Source organism: Lagenorhynchus albirostris, chromosome 18 (genome assembly GCF_949774975.1).
Source record: "Lagenorhynchus albirostris chromosome 18, mLagAlb1.1, whole genome shotgun sequence".
Classification (NCBI taxonomy): domain Eukaryota; kingdom Metazoa; phylum Chordata; class Mammalia; order Artiodactyla; family Delphinidae; genus Lagenorhynchus; species Lagenorhynchus albirostris.
The window spans coordinates 18,221,006-18,245,921 of record NC_083112.1 but is presented as its reverse complement, the minus strand read 5'-3'; the positions used below and the strand labels follow the sequence as shown (position 1 = coordinate 18,245,921).

Here is a 24,916-nt window from a genome sequence, read left to right as displayed (position 1 = left end):
AGATGTGTTCAGAAACACTCTTCATGTTCTTTCAAACTCCAACACATCCTGCTGGTCTTGCCAAGAATGCAAGGCCCTAACTGTTCTTTACCTAGGCCATTTCTCAAGAGTTGTGTTTGCCGCAAGCAACCTTGAGGGTTAAGATAATGTCTCCCTCTGGGACATAGAGCAGGTTTGCTCACTATTTGCAATAAAACATAACAGATTCCCGAGCTCAGTGTTCCTCTCCTGTAACACAACCCGCTTCATGTCCAGGAATCCATATGGACCCATCTGCATGACCCCTTGTGGGACTTGGGGGCAAGGGAACCATCACAAACATGATGTCACATGGCTTGCTGTGCTGTGAACCATAAAGTCCTTTGTTTCTGACCCAGGAGTTTCATGTCTTCTGCTAGCATCCATGAAACAGTAACAGGCTAACTTACTAGCTTGTAAGTACGGTAAAATCAAAGCCCAAACCTGGCAAGATGAGCCTTGTTCTTTTTAATATTGCATAGTATTTCCTTGCTATTTTAATCTTTTGAGTTTTCCAGACAGATTCTGATTCATTGGGTGTGAAGTGGAGATATGTATATTTTGAAAAAAGTTACCTTGATGATTCTGATGTACATTCCTGGAGATTTCCTGACTATTTCTGAGAGTGAGTCTCTCAAATGCCCAAAAGAATATAGAAATAATTTATTTTAGAATAGTTAGATGTTTTTAATTATAAGAAAGGCAAAAGGGAAGAGTCGTGAATTGCCATTTAAGTAAACGTACTACTTCATGTACAAACCAGACTGTCCTCTCTTGCCTATGTTTTAATGTAAAACTCTGTGACTAGGATTACATAGACACTTGCCAAGATGTTAGTGAAGTGAAGCAAAATCAGGATCCAGAACAGTGATTCACTGCGAAGATTCAGTCTTCTGGGAGTTGGAGTAAGTGGAAGTATCGAAATGGAATGCAACTTAGGCTTTTATTGGTTTTGTTTTGTTTTCAGTTTGGGATGGAAAAATCTTGGTCTCAAACTTGGTATTTTGGCCTTAACTAGAAACAAAATGAAAAAAAAAAAAAGATATTTTCTGAAGTGAAAAGGACTCTAGACAAAAAAGTGATAAACTTGGCAAAGATTGTTCCAATAAAAAAATAAATTGTTGAGTATGTTTCCCATTTTTTAGGAATAATTTTTTTTAAAGTCTTTTGTGGTCAGGGTTTCTGGCTTTATTTCTGTCTGCATAACTACTTAGAAAATCTAAAGCTAAAATCATTTAATTGCAGCCATTTCCATTGGTCACAATTGGTTTAAATAAAAGGAGCTCTAGTCTACTGAGATCTTTTGATAAGGCCTCATCAGTGGCAATTTTTTTTAAAAGCTTGCTGGAAGTATTTAGAAGTAGATACTAACATATACTTTATGTTTGAGGAACATAAAGCTCTTAAGAAATTTTGGGATAGGGAGGGGAAAGGAGTCAAGGCAAATTTAAGGCTTATTTTAAAAGCCAGTATAGGCAGGTCTTTCATATTTAATCTATGTTTTTGGACATATATTTTGTAAGGGAAGGATTTTTATATTCCTTTTAAATGTCCAGAATGTTTAGGAGATGGTTGATTACCTCTGAAATGGAATTCTATGAAACCTTCTCTGTTCCTTCACATTTCACAAAGTATCATTCTCCATAGTTTCAAAAATTTATACTCATAATTGAAACCGAAACTTGACTATTTTAGTAAATACAGCTTTGGTCTGATCTTTAAAGTGATTTCAAATGTGTCCTATTGGGAATAACTGTAGAGTAGAATCCCTTTGAAAGGGAGTAGGGAATAATGGACACTGTTCTCAGCCCAAGTCCCCCTCATATTGTAAAATCCCTTATGAACCCAAGGATTAGGTTTACATTCCTTACTTCAGGATCTTTTGCTGTGAAAACAGTGTAGACTGTTTTGTGGCTTATGTAGAACTGATTTTTTTTTTTTTTTTTGCGGTACGCGGGCCTCTCACCGCTGCGGCCTCTCCCGTTGCGGAGCACAGGCTCCGGACGCGCAGGCCCAGCGGCCATGGCTCACGGGCCCAGCTGCTCCGCGGCATGTGGGATCTTCCCGGACCGGAGCACGAACCCGTGTCCCCTGCATCGGCAGGCGGATTCTCAACCACTGCGCCACCAGGGAAGCCCTGTAGAACTGATTTTTAACCTTAGTCTATTCTATCTGATATTAATATTGTCATAGCAGCTTATTTGATTAGTATCTGTGTAAGTTAGGACACTTTAGGTTTAAAGTAACCACTCTTCAGAACTCCAGCCAGGGCTCAGCCTCTGGGGCTTAAAGCAAAGTCGGCCCAGTCCCTTACTGTGGGTGGGAAACTGCTGAGATAGCTGCACTTTACTGCTTATGCTTTGAGTTCTGTCTTCCTTTCTAACACCTGAGGGTTATGTCTTCCTTTCTTTTGAGCTTGACTATGCATTTTAAAACATTTTTAAAATTATAAATAATCTATATATTTGTAGGAGGTGGGTCCTACCACATTAGGCTAGACTGCCATAGTCCTAAAGATTGTTAGAGTCAATTTTTAGAAAGAAGTTGAGAATTATCTTTATTTTAGTCAGTATTTAAAATAGTTAAAAATTTAGTAGATGTAAGCTATCGTATATAGGATGGATAAACAACAAGGTCCCTGTATAGCACAGAGAACTATATTCAATATCCTATCATAAACCATAATGGAAAAAAATATTTAAAAAAAAGAATGTATATATATGTATAGCTGAATCACTTTGCTTTACAGCAGTAATTAACACAACATTGTAAATCAACTATACTTCAATAAAAAAAATTTTTTTGAAAAATTAATATGACCTCTGATTTAGTTCTGCCTTTTACCATCTATGGGTCTTTCAGAAAATCATGTAAACTCTGGGCTTCACTTATTCATGTGTAAAATCACAGGGCTTTCCAAGTTTTTCCTTATTATCTAGAAGCTTAATACTAAGTAGTCTTAGACTAGATTAAGAAACAAGTCAAATCGACTTCATTATTGCTCTTTACTAGGTTAAAATGTATTCATTTTTTACTAGGGTAAATTTATGATAATTAAATGCATAATTGTTTGGTTAATAAAGCCTAGATTTAGAAAATTTCTGGTAGAAAGTCAACATTAAATTTTCAGAAAAATTTTTGGACCTAATGAGAAATGTGCTTTTGTTCAAACTGTTCAGATGAAGAATTAAACAAAACTTTCATTTTATTAATAAATCAAGTATAATCCATGATACGATCATTAGATATTATAACTAATCACATAAATTATAAAATAAATTATTATTTTGTATCTTAATGTAGGTGAAGAGAACTGGTCTTGTGGTGGTGAAAAACATGAAAATTGTTGGTCTCCACTGTTCAAGTGAAGATTTACATGCTGGGAAAATCGCTCTGATAAAACATGGGTCAAGGTTGAAAAACTGTGATCTTTATTTTTCCAGAAAACCATGTTCTGCTTGTTTGAAAATGATTGTAAATGGTAAGTGCAGATAAGGCTTTGTTGGAGATTAATAGCATTTATCTGAGAACAAATCAAGTGGGAACAAATTGCCTAAATACCACAGAGATAATTTAAAAATATAAGTATATATCTGAAGACAGTTTGATGTACTGTAAGAAGAAGAGTCGGAAAACATGGATTCTGGTCTCAGCTCTGTCACTAACTAGTTAGATGACCCTCAGTGTATTGGTAGATTTAATACTAGCTGCTATAACAAATAAACATCAACATTTCAGTGGCTTAATACACTAGATACTTACCACCCATGTAATAGTCCAGTGCAAGTGTTGCTGAACAGCAGACAGCTATTCTCCATGTGGTTGATCCGTGGGCCTAGGCATCTTCTGTCTTGTTGCTACTGTCATCCTTCTGGCCTCCTCTGCATCTAGAGACAGAGAGTAGAGAAGGCATACCTGCTTCTTAAAAACCCTGGCCTGGAAGTCACAGACATCATTTCTGTTCACATCCATTGTGGGAACTGTAGTTTCTGGCTGGGCAGCTGCCTCCCAATGACTACTTTACCCTTTGGAAGGAGGAGAACAAAGTATTAACATATAGCTATCTATCTCTGCCACTCTGGGCTACTCACTAATCCTCTTTGTGCTTATGATTCTATTTTGCACCCAGGTAAGTATTCAGACCACTTTCCTATTTAAAAAATAGTATATCTTTTACATAGGCACTGTGATGATTGTGATTTATAATATGAATTATATACTTAGTCTTCATTCCATTCTGGACACAGAGCAACTAAAATCTTTTGAATTTCCTGAGTGTTAATAATGAGAAAGGTGTCTTTTGTTATTCATAACAAGTCCCTTTCCACCATTACTGAGTTTATGTTAATGAAGTAACTTTTGGGAATCCCCTATGGATGGGGCCTGGTTGCCAGGGGAACCAGCCAGGTGACTAGAGTGTTGGAACTTGCAGCCTAACCCCCACCAGACCTCTGGGGAGGAGAGCCAGGCTATAGTTTGAGTTCAAACACCAATGGCCAGTGATCTAATCAATCATGCCTATGTAATGAAGCTTCCTTAAAACCCAAAAGGACACAGTTCAGAGAGCTTCTGGGGAAAAAAAGGCTAATGTAGTTCCTAATCCTTTCCCTCAAGCTGTTATTTGGGGGCAAAAAGGGGCAAAAACCAATTTAATGTAATACATCATGTAATACCAAATGAGTAATAACAGCTGTAAATGATACATGAGCTCAGAGGAGAGACAAGTGATCCCTGCAGCCTGGCATGTTATAAATAGCTGGGGCTTAAGCTGGACCTTCATGGGTCAGATGTAGAGGAGGAGGAACACATTCCTAGTCAGGAGGACAATGCATGCGGGGTCATCAAGTTGTGAGAAGCAGGGTTCTGGGGGTCAGTGTTCGGGGTGGAAAATTATTCTTGAAGAGAATAGTGGCAGAAGGATTATAATGATAGGTTGGGGCCTTAATGGAGAACTTTGAAAAACTGTCTGGCCTTTGGGCTTTATCTTATAGAACAGAGTTGCTAAATTTGCTTTGAGGAAGAGCTGTTTTTGTTTATATCAAAGTCTTAAGAGTAATGATCAGATCGGTGATCAGGGCAGTTCCCTTAAGCTACAAGTGGAAGCACTTCCAGAAGAAATGGTCATGTGGCTAGAGTCTCCTGGCCTGCATCGAGTATTTCAAGCTGGTAAGTAGGTACCTGTGATAAGTTATTAGATTCTGTAGTCTTTCCCCTGCAATTACAAATAGAGAAGGTAAGTGTGATAGTGGTGGTGGCATTTTTTTCTCCTTTTCCCATTGAAGAGTTTTGAGCAGGATGTAACATGATTAAGATGATTATTTGTTGTTGTTATTGAATTAGAACATGGAAAGATAAAGAGCTTGAGAGCTTGGTTAGTAGACTTGCATTAGTTAAGGTGTAAAATAGGGTTAAGGTGGCGGCATTGATCTAGAAAGGAAAGAATGTGAAAGAACCAGACATTTGTGGACTGATCTCTTCTAGAGTCGAGAGAGAAGAATGAATAAAAAGTCGTGTTTTGCGCTGAGTTGACTACACTTAAAGCACTCTTAATAGCCTCAGAAGCCAAGAATTAGAAAAATGGAGGAGTACGAGTAATTCACCATTGCTTGTGTCTTTGAGTTCAGACACTTAAACCTTGCAAGAGAGATAATGAAATGTGGAAAATAAGGAAGGACATGCAATGGAAATGCTTTTATGCTGGTATTAGAGCCATATATAAATAAAATTGCTGTGTTTGATTAGGCTTATACGTTATTTACTTATCTTGGAAAGGGGCATGGTTTAACCCCATGCTCTAGCTAACTTATTTCAGTTATAATTACTGTTACCTCAGTTACAAAGCAAACATTTCTAAAGCATAGTTGTTCTCAAAGTGTGGTCTGTGACCTCCTCATGGTCCACAAGGTCAAAACTATTTTCATAATAGTACTACATTTATGCTAATAGTACTACAAAAATGTTGAGTAAGCCTACTGTTGCAGTTGTATGAATCAAGGCAATAGTAGTAGTCATTGTACTCTTACATAGCCACCTATTTGGAGTTAAAAAAAAGGTGGAGGGTGTGGAGTTTCATGTAAGAATGTCATTGATGAAACAGTAAAAAAAAAAAAAAAAAATCAATTTTATTAAACCCAACCCTTAGTACACATCTTTTTAAGATTCTGTATGAGAAAATAGGAGGTGGACATAAAGCACTTTTGCTATAAACCTAAGTATGAAGTTTGCCTTAAGGAAAACCGCTTATGCAATTGTTTGAGTCACAAACTGAATTATCCAATTTTTTTCATGGAACACCATGAACTAACAAACCATAGTTACTCAGACTTGGCTATTTGGCAGACATTTTCTCAAAACTGAATGAAGTGAAACCGTCACTTCCAGGAAAACAACTGACAGCATTTATTGCCACTGATAAAATTTGAGCCTTCAAGTGAAAATTAGAATTGAAAAACTCCTGTCTGCCATCATCATAAGCTTACAGCTTCCCACTGCTTAAAGACTCTTCTGATGAGATTGGTGGTTATATTAATGAATTTTTTTTTTTAAGTATTGTGAAATCAGTAACTCTTGTTTTCCAAATGACCAGTGCATGACGCTAGAAAATCATGCGTGAGTGAAAGAGCCATTCTAAGTGTAAGATAGACCAGAGGACTTTAACAGTACAAAAAGTTTGTTGTGTGACTTCAGATTCCACACTGTTACTCACCTCTAAGAAACTATCCCTTCTCAAAATTTTATGTAGTGTGAAGAATATTCATAATTATTTGAAATGGCTGTTAAAATACTCCTTTTTTAACTGCGTATCATGTGAGGCCGGACACTTTTTATATATACTTCAATGAAAAGCTAAGGCAAGAGGTTGAAAGCAGAAGCAGACTTGAGAACCCAACTATCTTCTATTCAGCCGGATAATAAAGAGATTTGTATAAACTTTAATGCCATTCTTCTCAACTGGTGTTTGTTTTGGAAGATTGTTATTTTTTATTGAACTATGTTATTTATATTAATTTATGATGGTTCTTACTGCTATTTTTAATGAATTAATTAATATTTTAAAATTTTGTTTAAATTTTCTAATGCAGTAAATATCAGTAGATATAGTCCTCATAAACAAAAACTCTTTGGGGTCCTCAGCGATTTTTAAGAGTGTAACAGAGTCTGAGACCAAAAATTTGAGAACCTTTGCTGTAGCTTCTGCTACTAGTACATGAAAATATGTTTAAACATTGGTCATCCCCTCTTCTTGAATCAAGATTACTAGGAGCAACCAGAATGCTTAGATGAAAGATTGATCATTACTGCTGGTTAGGAAATGAATTATGAGAACTCCAACAGAGGGAAAAAGAAACAGCCAGAGGAAACATTCTGATAGCTTTGAGGCCTTCAAGATTACTTTACAGCCCAAGGCACAGTAAGGGTCAGTAGTAGGAGGGAGTAGATAGAAATGTGTGTTTGTTTAACTCGAATTTTTTAGTTCATCTATATCTTTGAATGAAGAGAACGTGTGGGCCATCTGCCTGTTCACTTCTGGGCACAATTATCAAAAACATAAATGCCTCTCCTAGCAGAAGTTACATGAGACACCAGCAAAGGCGTTTCTTTGTTGTAAAATAGTAACTAATTGATAAACATTTATGTGCTTAGTTTTGTATAAGGCATCTCATCGTTCATTCTCAAACACAAATTAAAAACTTTTTTCATATTTGTTACCCAGTTTTGTTTTCTCTTTTGTAAATTGTTCATATATTTTGCCTCTCTTGGAGGCTTTATTCTTGTCAATTCATATGTGCTCTTAGTGGATTAAAATCTCTGTACATCAAAGATTACTAACCTTTTCTCTGTTACATTTATTGAAAAATGTTCCTTCTAGTTTGTTGTTTTGTCTTCAATTTTGTGGACTTAAAAACAATTAATATTGCTTCCTCTCCCCCCGCTTCCCTGCTGCCCTCACATTACAAATTCTTTGTGGACGTTTTGGATAACTGCATATTTTATTATGAGGAAAACTGTAATGTGTTAAACCATTCCTCTATTTTGGCCATTTAGATTTTTTCTATGTTTTTACTGTTTTAAACAATGCTGCACTAAACATATGCATGCATGAATTTTCTTTTGTCTTTATTTCAAATATTTTCTTAGAAGAGCTTCCCAGAGGAAGAGTTTAGAGTACAGGTACATTTTTTCATGTGTGGATGAATTTGTTTGTTTCAGGTACAAAACTCTAGCCAGTATCAGTTATGTTATGGTATTTCTAAAAGCTGCCATTTGATTACTTGGAGGACTCTGGTATATAGTCCTATCTCTGGGCTTTGGGACCACACTTAGCAGAGGTAGTGATTCCACAGATACCTTCCATGGGTTTTGTTGTCGGCAAACTTTTCCTATAAAGGGCCAGATAGTAAGTATTTTAGGCTTTGCAAGCCGTAGGGTATCCATACAGCCATTCAGCTCTCAACTCAGCTACTCCATTGTAGTACAGAAACAGCCAGAGACAATGTCAAAGATTAGGTTTGTCTGTGTTTCCACAAATCTTTATAGGCACTGAAATTTGGGTTTTATATGATTTTCATGTCACAAAATAGTTTTCTTTTGATTTTCCAACTATTTAAAACTGCGAAATCCATTGTTGACCTGCAAGCTGTATAAAAATAGGCAACAGGACAGATTTGGCCTGTGGCCGTAGTTTGCCAGCACTTGGGCTCTATTATTGGTGACTTGGTAATAGACTTTTATTATATTGGGGCCTTTGGACCTACTGCAGTGATATGGTGGATTTATCAAGAAAACCCTTAATTTCAGCATGCATCTGATAACTACCGTTCATATTTTGTGTTTCAGCTGGAGTTAACCGAATTTCCTATTGGCCTGCTGATCCAGAAATAAGCTTGCTTACTGAGGCTTCTAGTTCTGAAGATGCAAAGTTAGATGCCAAAGCAGTGGAAAGATTGAAGTCAAACAGTCGGGCCCATGTGTGTGTCTTACTTCAGCCTTTGGTGTGCTACATGGTGCAGTTTGTAGAGGAGACCTCTTACAAATGTGACTTTATTCAAAAAATTTCAAAAACATTGCCGGACACTACCATTGACTTTTATTCTGAATGTAAACAAGAAAGAATAAAAGAATATGAAATGATATTTTTGGTTTCCGGAGAAGAAATGCATAAGCAAATACTGATGACTATAGGTTTGGAGAACCTGTGTGAAAATCCGTACTTTAGCAATCTAAGACAAAACATGAAAGACCTTATCCTACTTTTGGCCACAGTAGCTTCCAGTGTGCCCAACTTTAAACACTACGGATTTTATTGTAGCAATACCGAACAGATTAATGAAATTCACAATCAGAGTTTGCCGCAAGAAATTGCAAGGCACTGCATGGTTCAGGCAAGGTTATTGGCATATCGAACTGGTGAGTTTATACACTTAGTTCATAAATCGGGGCTGCTTGGGTCGTATTTGTCTCAGAAGTAAAGTATTCATTTCATCTATGGTAGCGTTTATTGACTCTTAGATACTAAGGTTTTGTTGGTCATACAAATAAAGAGAAGTTAGTGAGACCCTTGAGTAGACAACTCTTAGAGTAGTTTTAGGATTTCTTGTGGCCTATATCAGGTGCTACATTTATAAATCAGGATCTGATTAGGCCCTTTCTGCTTCTTGCTTTTATCATTTCACAGTTGAATGAGCCCTCCGCTAGATAGGACAAAAAGAGAGGGGAGAGAGAACCAGAATTATTCTTTTTTTTCTTAACTCTTCAATATTCTGTAGGTATTCAGTATTTAGTAAAAACTTAAAAAATCTTTAAACCAAAAATGAATTCAAAATAACAAATAGAATCAAAGTAAAGGAGATTTTTTCATATTCTTCCAATTTCTGGTATGTCTTCAATCAGCAAGTGGAGAAATCAAACATTTTTACTTTATTATATTAAGTTGTACCTGAGTAAGTATGTGAAAAAGGAAAATATTACTTGGGAATTTTCTCTATCATGATAAAAGGCGGTATCTGTATTTCCAATTATAGAACAGTGTTTTTACATCTCAGCAGATATAACATTTTTCAAAGTAGAATCATGATCACTTTTTTTTTTACATCTTTATTGGAGTATAATTGCTTTACAATGGTGTGTTTCTGCTTTATAACAAAGTGAATCAGTTATACATATGTTCCATATCTCTTCCCTCTTGTGTCTCCCTCCCTCCCACCCTCCCTATCCCACCCCTCCAGGCGGTCACAAAGCACCGAGCTGATCTCCCTGTGCTATGCGGCTGCTTCCCACTAGCTATCTACCTTATGTTTTGTAGTGTATATATGTCCGTGCCTCTCGCTCGCTTTGTCACAGCTTACCCTTCCCCCTCCCCACATGATCACTTTTTAAAATGCAACTTTGAAATAAGGAAAAGAAAATGCAGGCAGGAGGAACAGTAGAATAAGATTTGGTGAGTAGGCTATAGTAGGAATTTTTAAACTTATCCCAAGAAAGAAGAGAGAAAATCTTCAGAAAAAGTCCATACAAATGCCACTGGTCTGCAGTATATGCTCAACAAAGACCACAGGTTGAAGTAATTTCAGTAAAATGGAGGTTTTCAAATGGCAGCATGTTAGAATCACCCTAGAAACTTTTATTAAAAGTAAGAATGCTCAAATTCTAACCCAGACCTACTAAACCTGGTCCCTAAGGGTATGTCCTAGGTCTGTGAATTTTTAAATTTCTGTAAGGGATTCCAACATTCAGCAGGGTTAATAATCACTTGATTCTTATTAAAGAATTTGATTCTACTATAGGCACAAACTACATGATGCCAAACAACTGTATTCTGTAAAGGTCTGACTTAATGTAAGTATCTTGTATCGTGGGCTCTATGTTAGTCTCTGCCAACTCCAGCTTTATAAAGAATTTTTCTCCCAACCATTCTGGAAGGACAGAAACATAAATGGAAACAGCTGTTACAGCTATACTTCACTAATTCTCATTTGCTAATTAGAATTCAGCAGATTCCAGAGTGAGCGTAAGATGGGAGGTGTGAGTCTGTTTTTTTACTTAATCTCAGGAGCTCCTCTCCTAATACCTAACAATACCGTGTATGGCTTCACTATGCAGTAATGTATAGATATAAATTTGCATATATATTCTTTATTAGATACTCTACTAGTATAGTTATAGTATTGTAAATTTATCTGCTGTTACTATGCAGAGTTTTGTACTTATGCGCTTGATGGGTGATTTAGGTTTTTCAAGGTTAATTTTTTGTCTATGTATGACTTTCTTGCCTGGAACCCAAATCCTGAATAGAATGTGACTCTTATGTCATGTGCTCCTTTCCACTGTGAGCTCTTCCAGGGGAGAGACCATGTCCTCATCATTGTTTTTTCCTTAGCACAAAAGAGATATTTTTATATACAAAGATAAATGGTCCACAGTCCCCTACCCAAAGCTCTTGAAGCCAGATGAAAAGGAATTCAGAATTTTTCAGATTTTAGAAAAATAATATGTACATGCTATATGTATGTGTGTCAAGGTGTTTTAAAAAAACTTGATATAAGGGATTGCAGATAAGGAATTCTGGACTGATACTCCTTATTGATGATAATAAAAAATTTACTGAGCACCTACTGTGTGTCAGGCACAGAGCTAGGTGATTTATATATGTACCTCACTTAACATTGAGGACAATCCAGCAAGGTAGATATCCCCTTGACTTAGTGTGTTTCTAATAACTCTAAATTTTATGCTGTTCAGCTCACATAACTTTATTTCACTCTAATAGGTGAAGAAATCATTCCGTTAAACCATTTCATTTAAAAATATACATATGATTAAAAAGAATGCCAAAACTTCTAACAGAGTTCTGAAACTAATTGAAAGTAGGTAATTAATTGATTTTTGAATGATGAGTAAATAGGATCCACAGAGGTGTCATTAAAAATATGTTTCTAAGCTACTTTGAGGGTAGCAAAAAAGTGACAAAATTTGTTTAGACTCTAGGGGAAAAAAACAGAGATAGGAGGGCATCACATCTTACCTACCTGGTTTAAGTGTGAGTTTTGATTTCTTTTTATGTCCTGTTTCCCATTAGACTAGGCGTTTTCCAAAGCTGACGATTATGCCTTCCTTCTGAACCACAACGCTAATGATGAAAGTAGGTTGGAGTAGCCAAGAAAGTTAACTGTTTCAAATCATAACTCAGTGGTTCTCAACTTTTAGTTGCCTACGAATCAGAGGTGATGCTCATGAGAAGTACAGATTCCTGAGTCTGCCGCCTCCCTTGGAGAGGTTGATTCATGGAATTTCCATGGGAGCCAGGAGTCTGCCTTTGTAACAAGCGTCCAGTCATTCTGATGCAGTTGGTTTGTGAACCACACTTGGACAAACCCTGACATGACCACAGTATTGGGAGCTAAAATAACCATGCCTGTGTTCCAGAACCATAGGATAAAGAGTCCTCTGACTTTCAGTGACCAAAGAGTCTCAGGAATTTGGCTCAGTGATTTTAAGTTGACCTTTCCTTCAAGGGTATACAGAGAAAATCCTGTGAATGACCAGATCCTGGGGAGCAATTTACAGACATGAAAGCTTTTTGAGAAACTTTACATAAAAATTACTGATGTGAAAAGATTTTTGAGAAATTACCTCATCTGTCATCCAACCTTGGGGGCTGGGTGAAATCTACTCATCGTATATGGATAAAATTTTATTCTGATTTCAAAAGACATGTAGTAAAGAATATTTTCTTGGTGAAACTAGCCTTAGCTAAGCAGTAGAGCTTTATTTTTGGCTGCGTTGGGTCTTTGTTGCTGCGCGCAGGCTTTCTCTAGTTGCGGTGAGTGGGGTTACTCTTCGTTGCGGTGCGCGGGCTTCTCATGGCGGTGGCTTCTTTTGTTGCGGAGCACGGGCTCTAGGTGCATGGGCTTCAGTAGTTGTGGCATGAAGGCTCAGTAGTTGTGGCGCACGGGTTTAGTTGCTCTGCGACGTGTGGGATCTTCCCAGACCAGGGCTCGAACCCCTATCCCCTGCATTGGTAGGTAGATTCTTAACCACTGTGCCACCAAGGAAGTCCCTGAGCTTAGTTTAAAAAATCACATTTTTTTTCCTCCTAACAAGATTTAGGCTGTCCCTAGACTGAAACAGAAAAAGTGGCTCCTGGACTAAAAAATAATAATATGAAAAATACTTAGTATCAATGGTAGGAAAAGTAGACTCTTGATATGAAGAGTTTCTATTTGAGTTTTTCATTTTCTGTTTCAGATTTATACATGTATTAAGTACAATTTTACTTAAAGGTTTTCATTTATAATATAAATGAAATATAATCTTAGGTTTTTAACTTCTATACTGCTTACCTTAGAAAGGAGCATAAAGCCATAATTATATTCTTTTCCCTTCATGTTGTATTCTGACAATCTTGGAAGGAACAAAACTTTTACCCCCAAATTCCTTTCCTGACAGTCTCCATACTATGTTTCTCCCATACACTGTTTGTTTCTCCCATACACTGTTCCTCAGTATCCTGCTCCTTTCCTTCATAGCCCAGCACAGCACCTAGGTTCTTAGATGTTTCCTTGTTAACCATCTTCCTTCTCCATTGGACCATAAGCTTCATGAATATAGGCACTCAGGTATTCAGTAAAGGGGAACCTTTGTTACAAAATTCTTCACATCGGAGGGAGGCAAGCCGATTGGGTGTGGAGGGCTAAATTTTAGTCAGTTTCTTTGCCTGTTTTCTCATCTAGAAAAGGAAATTTTGTCTGCTTTACCTTTAGGATAAAAATGAGATAATGGATAACAAGTGCTTAAAATAAATTATAAAAATGCTTTGTGGTATAATTTTGAAAACCCAAGCTTGCTTGACCTGAAGATGGGGAATTTCATTATAGTGTCATAACTTTCTTTAAAAATTAACTTTATCAGGCATCCTAGTTTTTCATGCATAGGTAGAATAATGTTTCTTTGTACTTTTACTAGAAAAGTATTTAAATATGTTATTATTGGAAGGATTATCTTTTAGGAAATTGTGGGGTGAAGCCACAGTTTCGTTTAATCCTCATCAATATGAAAATGCCTGAGGGCAAGTTCACAGATAATTTTCACTTTCTCTGTGTAAATGTACCTACTTAACTATATTGGTCTCTTATTAAGATTTTGATAAATACTATGGTTTTTATAATTTGTGTATAATTGTCCTAGAAATTTTTAACTCACCCTTAGTAGTAGTAGAAAGAAAAAGTCAGTTCTTAATATTTAGAATTTCTATTTTGGTTTTGTATTTTCTGTTGAAGGTTAATAGTTTTAAGAAATACAGCCTTTCTTGTTGCAAAGTAAATAGGTTGGTTCTGCAGGGAAATTATAATGTTATATTTGTGACTTCTGTACTTGATTTAGAAATGGGCATCATGTCACTAACTTGGCATTCTTTTCCCCTCAAGGTAAACTGTGAAGGTCAGGGAAAGGACATCATTTTATTTAAATCAAAATTCCTTTCATGTACCTTCCAGCAAAAAAAAAAATATGTGTGTGTGTGTGTATATATATATATATATATATATATATGAAAGCCCATAAAGATTTGTTTATGTTTGTATTATGAATTTGAACTTTTTTCATAGCAAGAACACTTTCATGAAATGTATTTTCCATGATTAGAGTGCAAAAGATGCTAGGAGAAGACAGATTTGATTGTTGTGAATGGTTATTACACTAAATCCATTAGTTCAGAAACTTCTTTCTTAATTGATTTCATCGTCTATTAGAAATAGTCATTTAAAAACTGACTTGTTGGTGGAAATTCAATAAAGTTACCCTCAGTTCTGGTTACAGCTTTGAAGTCACCTGAGTGCGGGCACTGCCACTGTGTTATCTCTGCACATAGATCACGTGAGATTGGGTTGGTAGTGATACTGTCTATAGTTAGTTCGTACCTAGCTCCCATATAGTCTATGCTTGACAATATTTATTTTCATACTTTTTCCGTAATTAGTGAGGTTGTCAAGGATTGCTGCTACATTTATGAAGTATATTTCAATAAATACATGTTTATTATTTTTGGGAAAAATGTATTTCTGAAACTAACAAATCATTGATTTTTACTGAGTTACACGCCATGTATCTTTCAGAGGATCATAAAACAGGAGTTGGAGCAGTCATCTGGGCAGAAGGAAAATCTGTGAGTATGAAAATAATTCTTTATAAACATTTAAACTTGATTTTGTTTAAAGATATTTCCATGTTAAGTACATGACATTTTGTTGACCCCTGGGGATTAATATTTCTTATTGGTGTATTTATTAAGTTTTATAAACATTTGCATATTCTCTCAACAGTTTTTTTATATAGATTTATTCATTTAGTGAACATTTATTAAACACTTGCCACAGGGTTGGCTCTGTGCCATAGTGAACAATGGGGAGTTAAGGATCACATAGTCCACCCTTCATAGCCTTATATAGTCTAGTGATGGAGACAGAGGTGAAAAAGAGACTGGTATATAACTGTAATTATAACCTGATACCGTGAGAGCACAGAGGAGGCACCTTTACTCTGCTTGGAGAAATGAGTAAAATACTATTAGGGGAGGTCAGGTGCTATTAGTCTTGAAGAATGAGTAGGAGTTCATCAGGCAGAGCAAGTTAGTGGGACTAGAAGGGTAACATGCAGAGGTAGGGTGTGAGAATGTGGGGAAATGCAAGTAATTTGGCACATTGAAGTCCAGGGTCCTGTGTCTAGCAGAGTAGCAAAAAATTGGGCTGCACCATAAAGAACTCTGTATACCACATAGAGAGTTTAGACTTTATCCATCAGACAGTGGGATACACTAGCACAGTGCTAACCAACAGAAATAAAAGGCAAGCCACATACGTGATTTAAATTTTTTTAGGAGCCACATTAAAAAAATAAAAAGAGGGCTTCCCTGGTGGCGCAGTGGTTGAGAGTCCGCCTGCCGATGCAGGGGACACGGGTTCGTGCCCCGGTCCGGGAAGATCCCACATGTCGCGGAGCAGCTGGGCCCGTGAGCCATGGCCGCTGAGCCTGCGCGTCTGGAGCCTGTGCTCCGCAGCGGGAGAGGCCACAACAGTGAGGGGACCATGTACCGCAAAAAATAAATAAATAAATAAAATAAAAAGAAACAGGTGAATTAATTTTAAGAATATATTTTACTTGGGACTTCCCTGGCGGTCCAGTGGTGAAGACACCGCGTTTCAACTGCAGGGGGCACGGGTTCGATCCCTGGTTGGGGAACTAAGGTCCCACGTGTCACGCAGTGTGGCCAAAAAATATATATGTATGTATTTTACTTAATCGTCTGTCCAGAAATATTATCATTTCAACATGTAACCAATATAAAAATACTGTTAATGTTTTTAATAAAATATTTTGCATTTGGGGGGAGTATTGATTCTTCACAATCCTGTATGTATTTTATACTTATAGCACCTCTCAGTTTGCACTGACCACATGGTGCTATTGGCTACTATACTAGACAGAGCAATCCAAGAATATTTTAAGTGGGAAAATGATCTGATTAGATTTGCATGTAAAAAATGAAGTGGGGCTAGACAGGAACTAGGGAGGTTAATAAAAAGAGATGATGAGGACTTGGAATTCTGTGGATGGGTTGGGAGGGCATGGAACCAAGAGATACTTCGTAACTATGAGGATGACTAACAGATGAGTAGGGGGGCCTAAGTGTCCTTCAACAGACTTTATAGCAAGTAATTTTACTATTTGGCTGGATATGTCATGAGCCCCTCAAGTTCAACCTAGCCAATACATTCAGTATCTTCCTGGCTAACCTATTCCTTCACTAGTGGTCACCATCCCATTCCCCATTCCACTTAAACAATCGATCACCAAATGCTGTGAATTCCACCTTCAGACTATCTCTTGACTCTTATTTCTTCCCAAATTGTTAGCACCTATTAGAATAGGTTCCTCTGCCAGAAACTCGCATAGTATTCTGTACAACTCCGTGGTGACGCTCATCACAGTTAAATTTACATGTCCAGTTTCTTATCGTCTCCAGATCAGAAGGTTCATGAGGGCTGGGATTCTCTGTCACATTTACCAATGTATTCCCAGAACCTAGCACAGGGTCTGGCCTATGGTTGGAACTCTCCCTTGGATTTATATAAATGCTCAGCAGCCTTTTGGCTTAACACCTGGTTCTCAACTACTTTTTGGAGAATTTAGGTTTCCAGTTATATTATCTAGAGTGTAGGCAGCATGGTAAAGTGGAAGGACATGGGTTTGGAGTCAAGCAACCCATCCTTGAATTCTGGCTATGTTGCTTACCAGCTTTGTGACTTTGGACAAGTTATTTAATCTCTTTTGGCCTCAGTTTCCTTATCTATACAATGGGAATAGTAATAGTACTACTGTCTAGGATGTTGTGAGGATTAATTAAATGAAGTAACACATATAAAAGTGAGCATGATGTTTAACCTTTAGTGAATGCTCAAGGATAATTTATTATCAATGAGATAACATATTTGTAAGCTTCTGTCGGCTCATCATAACAATGATTTTTTTTTTTTTTTTTTTTTTTTTTTACACGGTACGCGGGCCTCTCACTGTTGTGGCCTCTCCCGTTGCGGAGCACAGGCTCCGGACGCGCAGGCTCAGCGGCCACGGCTCGCGGGCCCAGCCGCTCCGCGGCATGTGGGATCCTCCCGGACCAGGGCACGAACCCGTGTCCCCTGCATCGGCAGGCGGACTCTCAACAACTGCGCCACCAGGGAAGCCCCATAACAATGATTTTTATCAAGCTGCTATAGTACTGAGTCTGTTGAAACTATCACATGAGTAACTATGTATAATATATTGAAATTTAGTGAGGTTTATGGCATATTCCAAACTATTATAAACAGTTCTGATTTATAAAATATTTTACTTTTATAGTTGATAAAACATTCATATTGACACCTAATATGCCACTGACCAGGAGAAATAAAAAAACCACTTTAAAAAAAAAAAACCACTTAAGTAGGAAGTTCTATGACATACACACACACACACACACACACACACAAAAACACAGTAGAGGCTCAGTAAACATGAAAATTAAAGGAAAGTGCATTATTTATTTTCCAACTATATACACTAGCACATTTTTAGCCCAAAACAGAAATTGTCTGTTCAAAATATTTTTAGGATTTCTGACTTGCTAACCAGTAGCACAACACAGAGCATATAAGGAATTAACAATAATTTATTGTGTACCTGCTGTGTATGGAACACTGTAATAGGTCTACTTTAAGTGGCAGAAAGGAGGTATAAAACATGGTTTCTGTTCTTTAGGATCTTATAACCTATTCAGGGAGAGGTGTCTGAATCAAGTGAAACAGTTTGTGAATTAAGCTACTATTTAATTAACTGCTAAAACAAAGGACTGCCTTGAGATTATATACTAGAGATGATCAGGCTGCCTGAAATTTAACTTTGACAAGACCACACTGTGGCAGGAAAATCTAATATTGTATTTTTCTGATGGTTCAGTTAATCATGGAAAAGTGAATTCATTATAAGTATGATACTAGGCTTTAAAGATACAATGTAAGATGCCTTTTCAGAATGTTGAAAACAGCTTTGTTGGTTTGCTTACTTTTCATAGAGAAATTGTGATGGAACAGGAGCAATGTACTTCATAGGATGTGGTTATAATGCTTTTCCTGTTGGATCTGAGTATGCTGACTTCCCGCACATGGACGACAAACAGAAAGACAGAGAAATAAGGAAATTCAGATACATTGTACACGCAGAACAGAATGCCTTGACATTTAGGTATGAAATTTGTTCGCATGTATTTTCTATAAAATGTAGCAAGGATTAGTTAAAATTAGTTTTCTTTTAGCTGTAATTTATTGCCTTTTTAAAAAATTCCAAGAAATATTCTTTTCAGAAGTATAACTTTGGTCCTACTTGGTCTTTGCTACCTGACCTGAAGCCATTGTCAGGGATCCTGCAGGCTTTCAAATTTATTGAGCAAGTCTTTTTTCCTTTCTTCCTTCTCTGTCCAGTATAAAACTGCTTGAAGTTTGTCCTTAGGGTCTTGCATATTTCTGCATTATATAATCAGTTTTGTTTTCTAAATGTAGAGCCCATATATTTATATTTATGAATATATAGATTTTATTATGAATCAAATTGCTTTAACATAGTTTTTGTTAGAGATTATAACTGGCATTACCTCCTTCTAATGTTAATTTAGATCATTTCCACAAACATTTCTCAGCATTTACCATTAAGTGGGTGATCTTAGGGGATTTAAATCTGCATAAGTCATGGTTTCTGTCCTTGAGGAGCTTATAACACAGTATGGGATATAAGACTGTATTCAACCTAACATGGTCAGTTGTGTGGGAAAGGCCAACACAAAGTGGGTGGAAATTCAGGGGCTGCTACGGATGGAGGGGGAGTGAGAGGGAAAAGCTTTATGGAGAAACTGGCATTTGAGCTGTGCTTTAAAGGTTTGGTAGGATTATGCCATTGGAGATACTTACTTGAAGGGAAACCATTCTTGCTTCAGGCATAGCAGTGGGCTAGAAGTAGGAAAATGCTTGTGTGTTTAGGAACACAGATGTTCCACTTAGGCTGCACCATGGAGCACATGGGATCGGTTGGGACTGACAAGAGAGGACTTTGAGTTTAGACTTCATTTGGTAGGTAGTGGAGAATTTGAATGACATTGACAGAGCCACACTAATGATTACTTAGGTTGCAGGCATATTGTTTGAACAGACTAGATGCATACAATTCTGCTGCCCTAGTACAGGGGAACAGAATGAGAATCTGAACTAAGGACATGGGTGCAGAAGGCTGGTGGTGGGGAATGTAAGACTGAGAGCAGTGTAAACCATAGAACCTAGAAGTACAACTCCTGTATCCTCAGATGAAGCATTCCTTAGTCCTAAACTACCCCCGGCATGTAAAATTTCACCAAACTCCTCTGTTTTTTTTCCTTGTGCTCTTCATTACAGATTACTTGCTTCGTTTTGTCAAATCCAAATGCTTGTTAAATAAAATTATCCTGTGTTAGGGAAGGGAGTAAGGGAACTGTAACTCAAAACAGAACTCTAATATTAATTTATCAATTTAGTAAGCATTATTAAATATCTGTTAGTTACCAGATAAGAGGTAGACCTTTTGGCTACCATGATGACTTAATGTCTAATCACACATGGTACATTCTTAGGGAGGGTGTTAGTTCTAGCCCCTAATTCTGGCATTATAAAGAGTTACTTACTTAGAAAGCATTGTTTTCTCTCTCTCTCTTTCTATTTTCATTTCCTTTGTAATGTAATACTGAAAATCTTGCCATTGACTAATTCAGCAAGAATAAGGCTTGATCATTATTGTGTATAATGTTGTAAATCTGTTCCTAAAGCAGCTCAATTTTAATGTTTAAAGATTTTTCTAAAACATAACTTACCCTTTTAGAAACTATCTTCCTGATATTTTATATATATTTTTTGTAGGTGTCAAGAGATAAAACCAGAAGAAAGAAGTATGATTTTTGTGACAAAGTGCCCATGTGATGAATGTGTACCTTTAATTAAAGGTGCGGGCATAAAACAAATCTATGCAGGGGATGTAGATGTTGGAAAAAAGAAGGCAGACATCTCTTACATGAGATTTGGGGAACTTGAAGGTGTTAGCAAATTTACAGTAAGTAGATACACATTTTTTCAAATATACTTTTTATTATATTGTTAGGTACTCTGCTGCATATTTTAAATTAGTGATTCTTACCCTTTTAAAGAGTTATCATTGAGTTTATGTTTATGTGCAAGCACTTGCTTAACTACAAATGTTCAGCTTAGGATCTGCCTTATGAATATAGATCTCTATCAAGAGTTGTGCATTGACCTTACAGATCTTGAATTAGTTAGTCCTTTGGTGCCATCTGGTGGCTAACAAAAGAAAATCCTTGACCCACCTCTTCCCTCACCCTTCTTTCTGGATTGAAGTGGTAGACAGAGGTGAAAGTAGTTTAAGATTACCCAAAAGAAGGGGACACACACACACACGTGTGCATTTCTCATGAGAAAAACCAGGAAAAAATAAGAAGAATTTAATATTTGACATTTCCAAAAATGTGCTGGGGTGGTTTGTGGAAAACTCAGAACTTTAATTCTTTATGCTTTTTTACTACTTTGGTTTCTAAAAACCTTTTTGTTTTTAGAAATAATCTCAAGCATATAGAAAAGTTACAAAGAATGGTTTATAAAAAACTTTTTCTTGGGCTTCCCTGGTGGCGCAGTGGTTGGGAGTCCACCTGCTGATGCAGGGGACATCGATTGGTGCCCCGGTCTGGGAAGATCCCACATGCCGCGGAGCAGCTGGGCCCGTGAGCCATGGCCGCTGAGCCTGCGCTCCGCAACGGGAGAGGCCACAACAGTGAGAGGCCCGCGTACTGGAAAAAAACACAAAAAAACCTTTTTCTTTTTAGAAATAATCTCAAGCATACAGAAGTTACAAAAATACTACAAATAATTTTTTTTTCCAGAACATTTGAGAGTTAAGTTGTTGCTATGATGCCAGATCACTCTCAGATACTTTCTTGTATATTTCCTCAAACAGTATATTATCCTACATAACCACCACAAAACTCAGGAAATTATCATTGATATGTTGCTACCATTTAATCCAGAGTCCAGTCAGGGTTTACCAGTTGTCCCAATAAAGTTCTATACAGCAAAAGGATCCTGTCCAGAATCATATGTTGCTTTGATAATTCTGGCTTTTTTTTTTTTTAATATTTATTTATTTGGTTGCACCGGGTCTTAGTTGCAGCTTGCTGGCTCCTTAGTTGCAGCACATGGGCTCCTTAGTTACGGCAGGTGGGCTCCTTAGTTGCGGCTTGCCAGCTCCTTAGTTGTGGCATGTGAACTCAGTTGTGGCATGCATGCGGAATCTAGTTCCCTGACCAGGGATCGAACCTGGGCCCCCGGCATTAGGAGCACGGAGTCTTATCCACTGCGCCACCAGGGAAGTCCCATAATTCTGGCATTTAATATAACATTTATATACTGTAGTTTGCAGTGGGTACAAAAGGCATATGATAGAACTGTTTATAAATTTCAATTTTACTTTTCTGTTTGAATCCAGGGTGCCTGGAACATACAAGGCACCTAAAAATTACTTACTAAACCATATATATATTTAAAAATTTATTTAAAAATTAATATAGCAACACATTATTTAGTTTTCTAGTTTGTGTGTGAAGAATCATATATTTTTATCCTTTTTATTTTTGTCATATATTTTTGTTTTTTATTTCCAGTTGTCTTATTTAAAAGACATGATTTTAAAAAGAAAAGGGGGGCACTGAAAGAAAGGAGAGATGGGACAGATGCCTCTTTTGTAAAACTAAACAAGTTTGTATCCATCTAATCAAAAGGGAAATCACCAGTTCTGTATTTTTGTTTTCTGTTCCTTCATTCCTCCTGAAGATTGGGAGGAAATAATTCTCTTTATAAAGTGTAAGTGACCTAGCTCTTCAGGACTGTGAGTGCTGGGTTAAGCGAATTCTGAAATATCTTGCTTACTGGTGGATTTTAGTAGCTTTTCCACCGTAAAGAGAATGAAGAGATCAGAAGAATGTAAGACAGGGCAAGAGAAGCAGGAAGAGACAGGAAGACAAAGGGAGTGAAGGCCCCTTGGGCAGAGATGGGATTCAGAAATACCTGTTGGGCCAAGACCCACCCAGGAGTGCCCTCATTCAGGTACACCTGGTCTGTCTGTACTCCTTCCAGTGAAGATTAGCTCTCCACCCTCTCATCCTTTCCCTCATCTGGGCTGGCTTGCAATATTATGTCAATGATTTAAACTACTTGGTTATAGCTAAATGCCTAGTTTTGTAAATACCAGTAACTAACACGAACTAGTATTTGTTCCACATTGGAATTTTTATAATGATTATATTGCTTTTAGACTGTCAAAAGTAGCATGAGTACCAGTAAATTTCATTTTTTTAAACATTAAACCAATTAAAATTAATTTTGTTTGAAAATTTTTTTCTTTTCTCTTTGAGGTGCTACCATATGCCTTGAGATAAAAGGTTCTGTTCTGTGGGGTTGTTGCAGACTAGGCTAGGGCTGGGCAACAGTATTTCCAAGAATATATTTTACCTGTGTAAACCCAAGTCCATTTACTGAGAAACTATTTTTTTTCTGTTTAATACATGTAAATTTTTCTTTTTTAGGTTATATTACTTTTTTTTAATTGTGAAAGTAATGTATGCTCATTATAGAGGAAATAGAAAAAAGAACAGATATATAGATGAAAATAAAAAAAGAACAGATATTATCCCACAGTTCATAGATACCACTGTTAACATGTTGCTGTATTTTCTGTGTCATTGAAAATTCTTCAGAAATAATTTTTAATGATTACACAGTATTGCAACCTATGGACATAACTTATTTAACCATTCCCTTTTTGTTGGACACCTAGATTGCTTCTAAGTTTTCACAGTTAGACATAGTCTTTTTATGATGATCCTTAAATGTAAATTCAAGGTTATTAGTTTTTACTTTGCCCAAAATAATAGATTTTAATGGTTTGACATGTTTTGAACATGACTTTTTTTTTTTTAATTTCACATATATCTTCCCATTGCTTGGAAATCCTCCTTTTTCCTGGTGCTAATCCTAACCATCCCATTTCTATAGGTGACCAACCAGTTCTAGATGTCTTCCCCTTCCAAGGACTTTTTTATACATGGTAAAATGTCTGTCTTATATCTCATTCTCCCTCAAGGCCCATGATATTAATGACTTCATCTGATGAACTAACTGATGCTTCTGGAAGAGGCCCACAGGAACTATCCACTTAATTGTGTCTTTCTGGAGAGAGTGCCCTAGTGGGGCTTTTTTGGTTAAGTCATTAGTGTTTCTGATGATGGGGATTTCTAGGCAAATAGGAAAGGAAGGGTGTGCTTTGAGATATTGATTACACTCAGTTTTTCTTATCTGCTGCTCCAGTCTTCCCTGTAATATCTGAGAATCTTCATGCTTCTGTATTTCTTTCTGAATGATTGAGATGGAAAACTATAATCAGAGGAGATGTGATATGATATGATATGATACAATAAATGATATGCTATGATAAAAATAATAGTACATATTATATTACTATATTAAAAGGCAAGATAGTCTTTGTCTTATTTTCATTCTTTCTATCTAGGCCTTCTCTAGCTATTATAAGATTCTGTAGGACCTGGAGCTAGAATATGAAGTGGTGGAAATTCTATAGTATTGGGCATGGGCAGACCCAGGTTCTGGTGCTACTGCTGTCTTTAGTCAGTATGTAACCTTGGGCAAGTCACTATGCTTCTCTGGTCTTCCACCTCCTTACCTGTAAAACGAAGGTAAAGGAGGATTTTTATACTTCCTTCTCTAAGAATATTGATTCTCATTCCAGAAGTCATATCATTCAGGGTCATTCAGAGTCATTATTAGGGCTTGGTTGGTACGACACACTAACTCTTTTTTCTTACATTGTTTTAAGCTGTTTTGATATTTGAAAGCACAGTGCTGAAATGCTACTTTTTTTTTTTTTTGCGGTACGTGGGCCTCTCACTGTTGTGGCCTCTCCCGTTGCGGAGCACAGGCTCCGGACGCGCAGGCTCAGCGGCCATGGCTCACGGGCCCAGCCGCGCTGCGGCATGTGGGATCTTCCCAGACCAGGGCACGAACCTGTGTCCCCTGCATCGGCAGGCAGACTTTCAACCACTGCACCACCAGGGAAGCCCTGAAATGCTATTTATTAAACATATAAATAAAATGTTTGTGTCCTTTTACAGTGGCAAATGAATCCATCAAGAACTTGTGTTCTTGAGCAAAATGAGCCTGAAAGCAGAGAAAGTAAGTATTTACAAGTCCTTTACTGAGGTTAACTTTGC

At 37.0% G+C, this 24,916-nt stretch overlaps 1 protein-coding gene and 1 long non-coding RNA gene across 3 annotated transcripts in view; one reads left to right on the top strand and one right to left on the bottom strand.

The window, feature by feature from the left end:
- Positions 1-24,916, top strand: part of CDADC1 (cytidine and dCMP deaminase domain containing 1) — a 40,841-nt gene that overhangs the window by 8,046 nt on the left and 7,879 nt on the right. For both annotated transcript variants that reach the window (XM_060129593.1, XM_060129592.1), the window contains 6 exons: positions 3,322-3,499; positions 8,857-9,426; positions 15,129-15,178; positions 18,623-18,792; positions 20,487-20,676; positions 24,818-24,878. In XM_060129593.1, the coding sequence (XP_059985576.1) occupies positions 3,322-3,499; positions 8,857-9,426; positions 15,129-15,178; positions 18,623-18,792; positions 20,487-20,676; positions 24,818-24,878 (1,219 nt within the window). The remainder of the gene's footprint in view (positions 1-3,321; positions 3,500-8,856; positions 9,427-15,128; positions 15,179-18,622; positions 18,793-20,486; positions 20,677-24,817; positions 24,879-24,916) is intronic.
- Positions 851-24,916, bottom strand: part of LOC132509037 (uncharacterized) — a 41,914-nt gene continuing 17,848 nt past the window's right edge. The window contains exons 2-3 of the long non-coding RNA XR_009536862.1: positions 3,781-3,905; positions 851-1,032 (exon numbers count right to left, since the gene is read on the bottom strand). This is a non-coding gene — a long non-coding RNA (uncharacterized LOC132509037). The remainder of the gene's footprint in view (positions 1,033-3,780; positions 3,906-24,916) is intronic.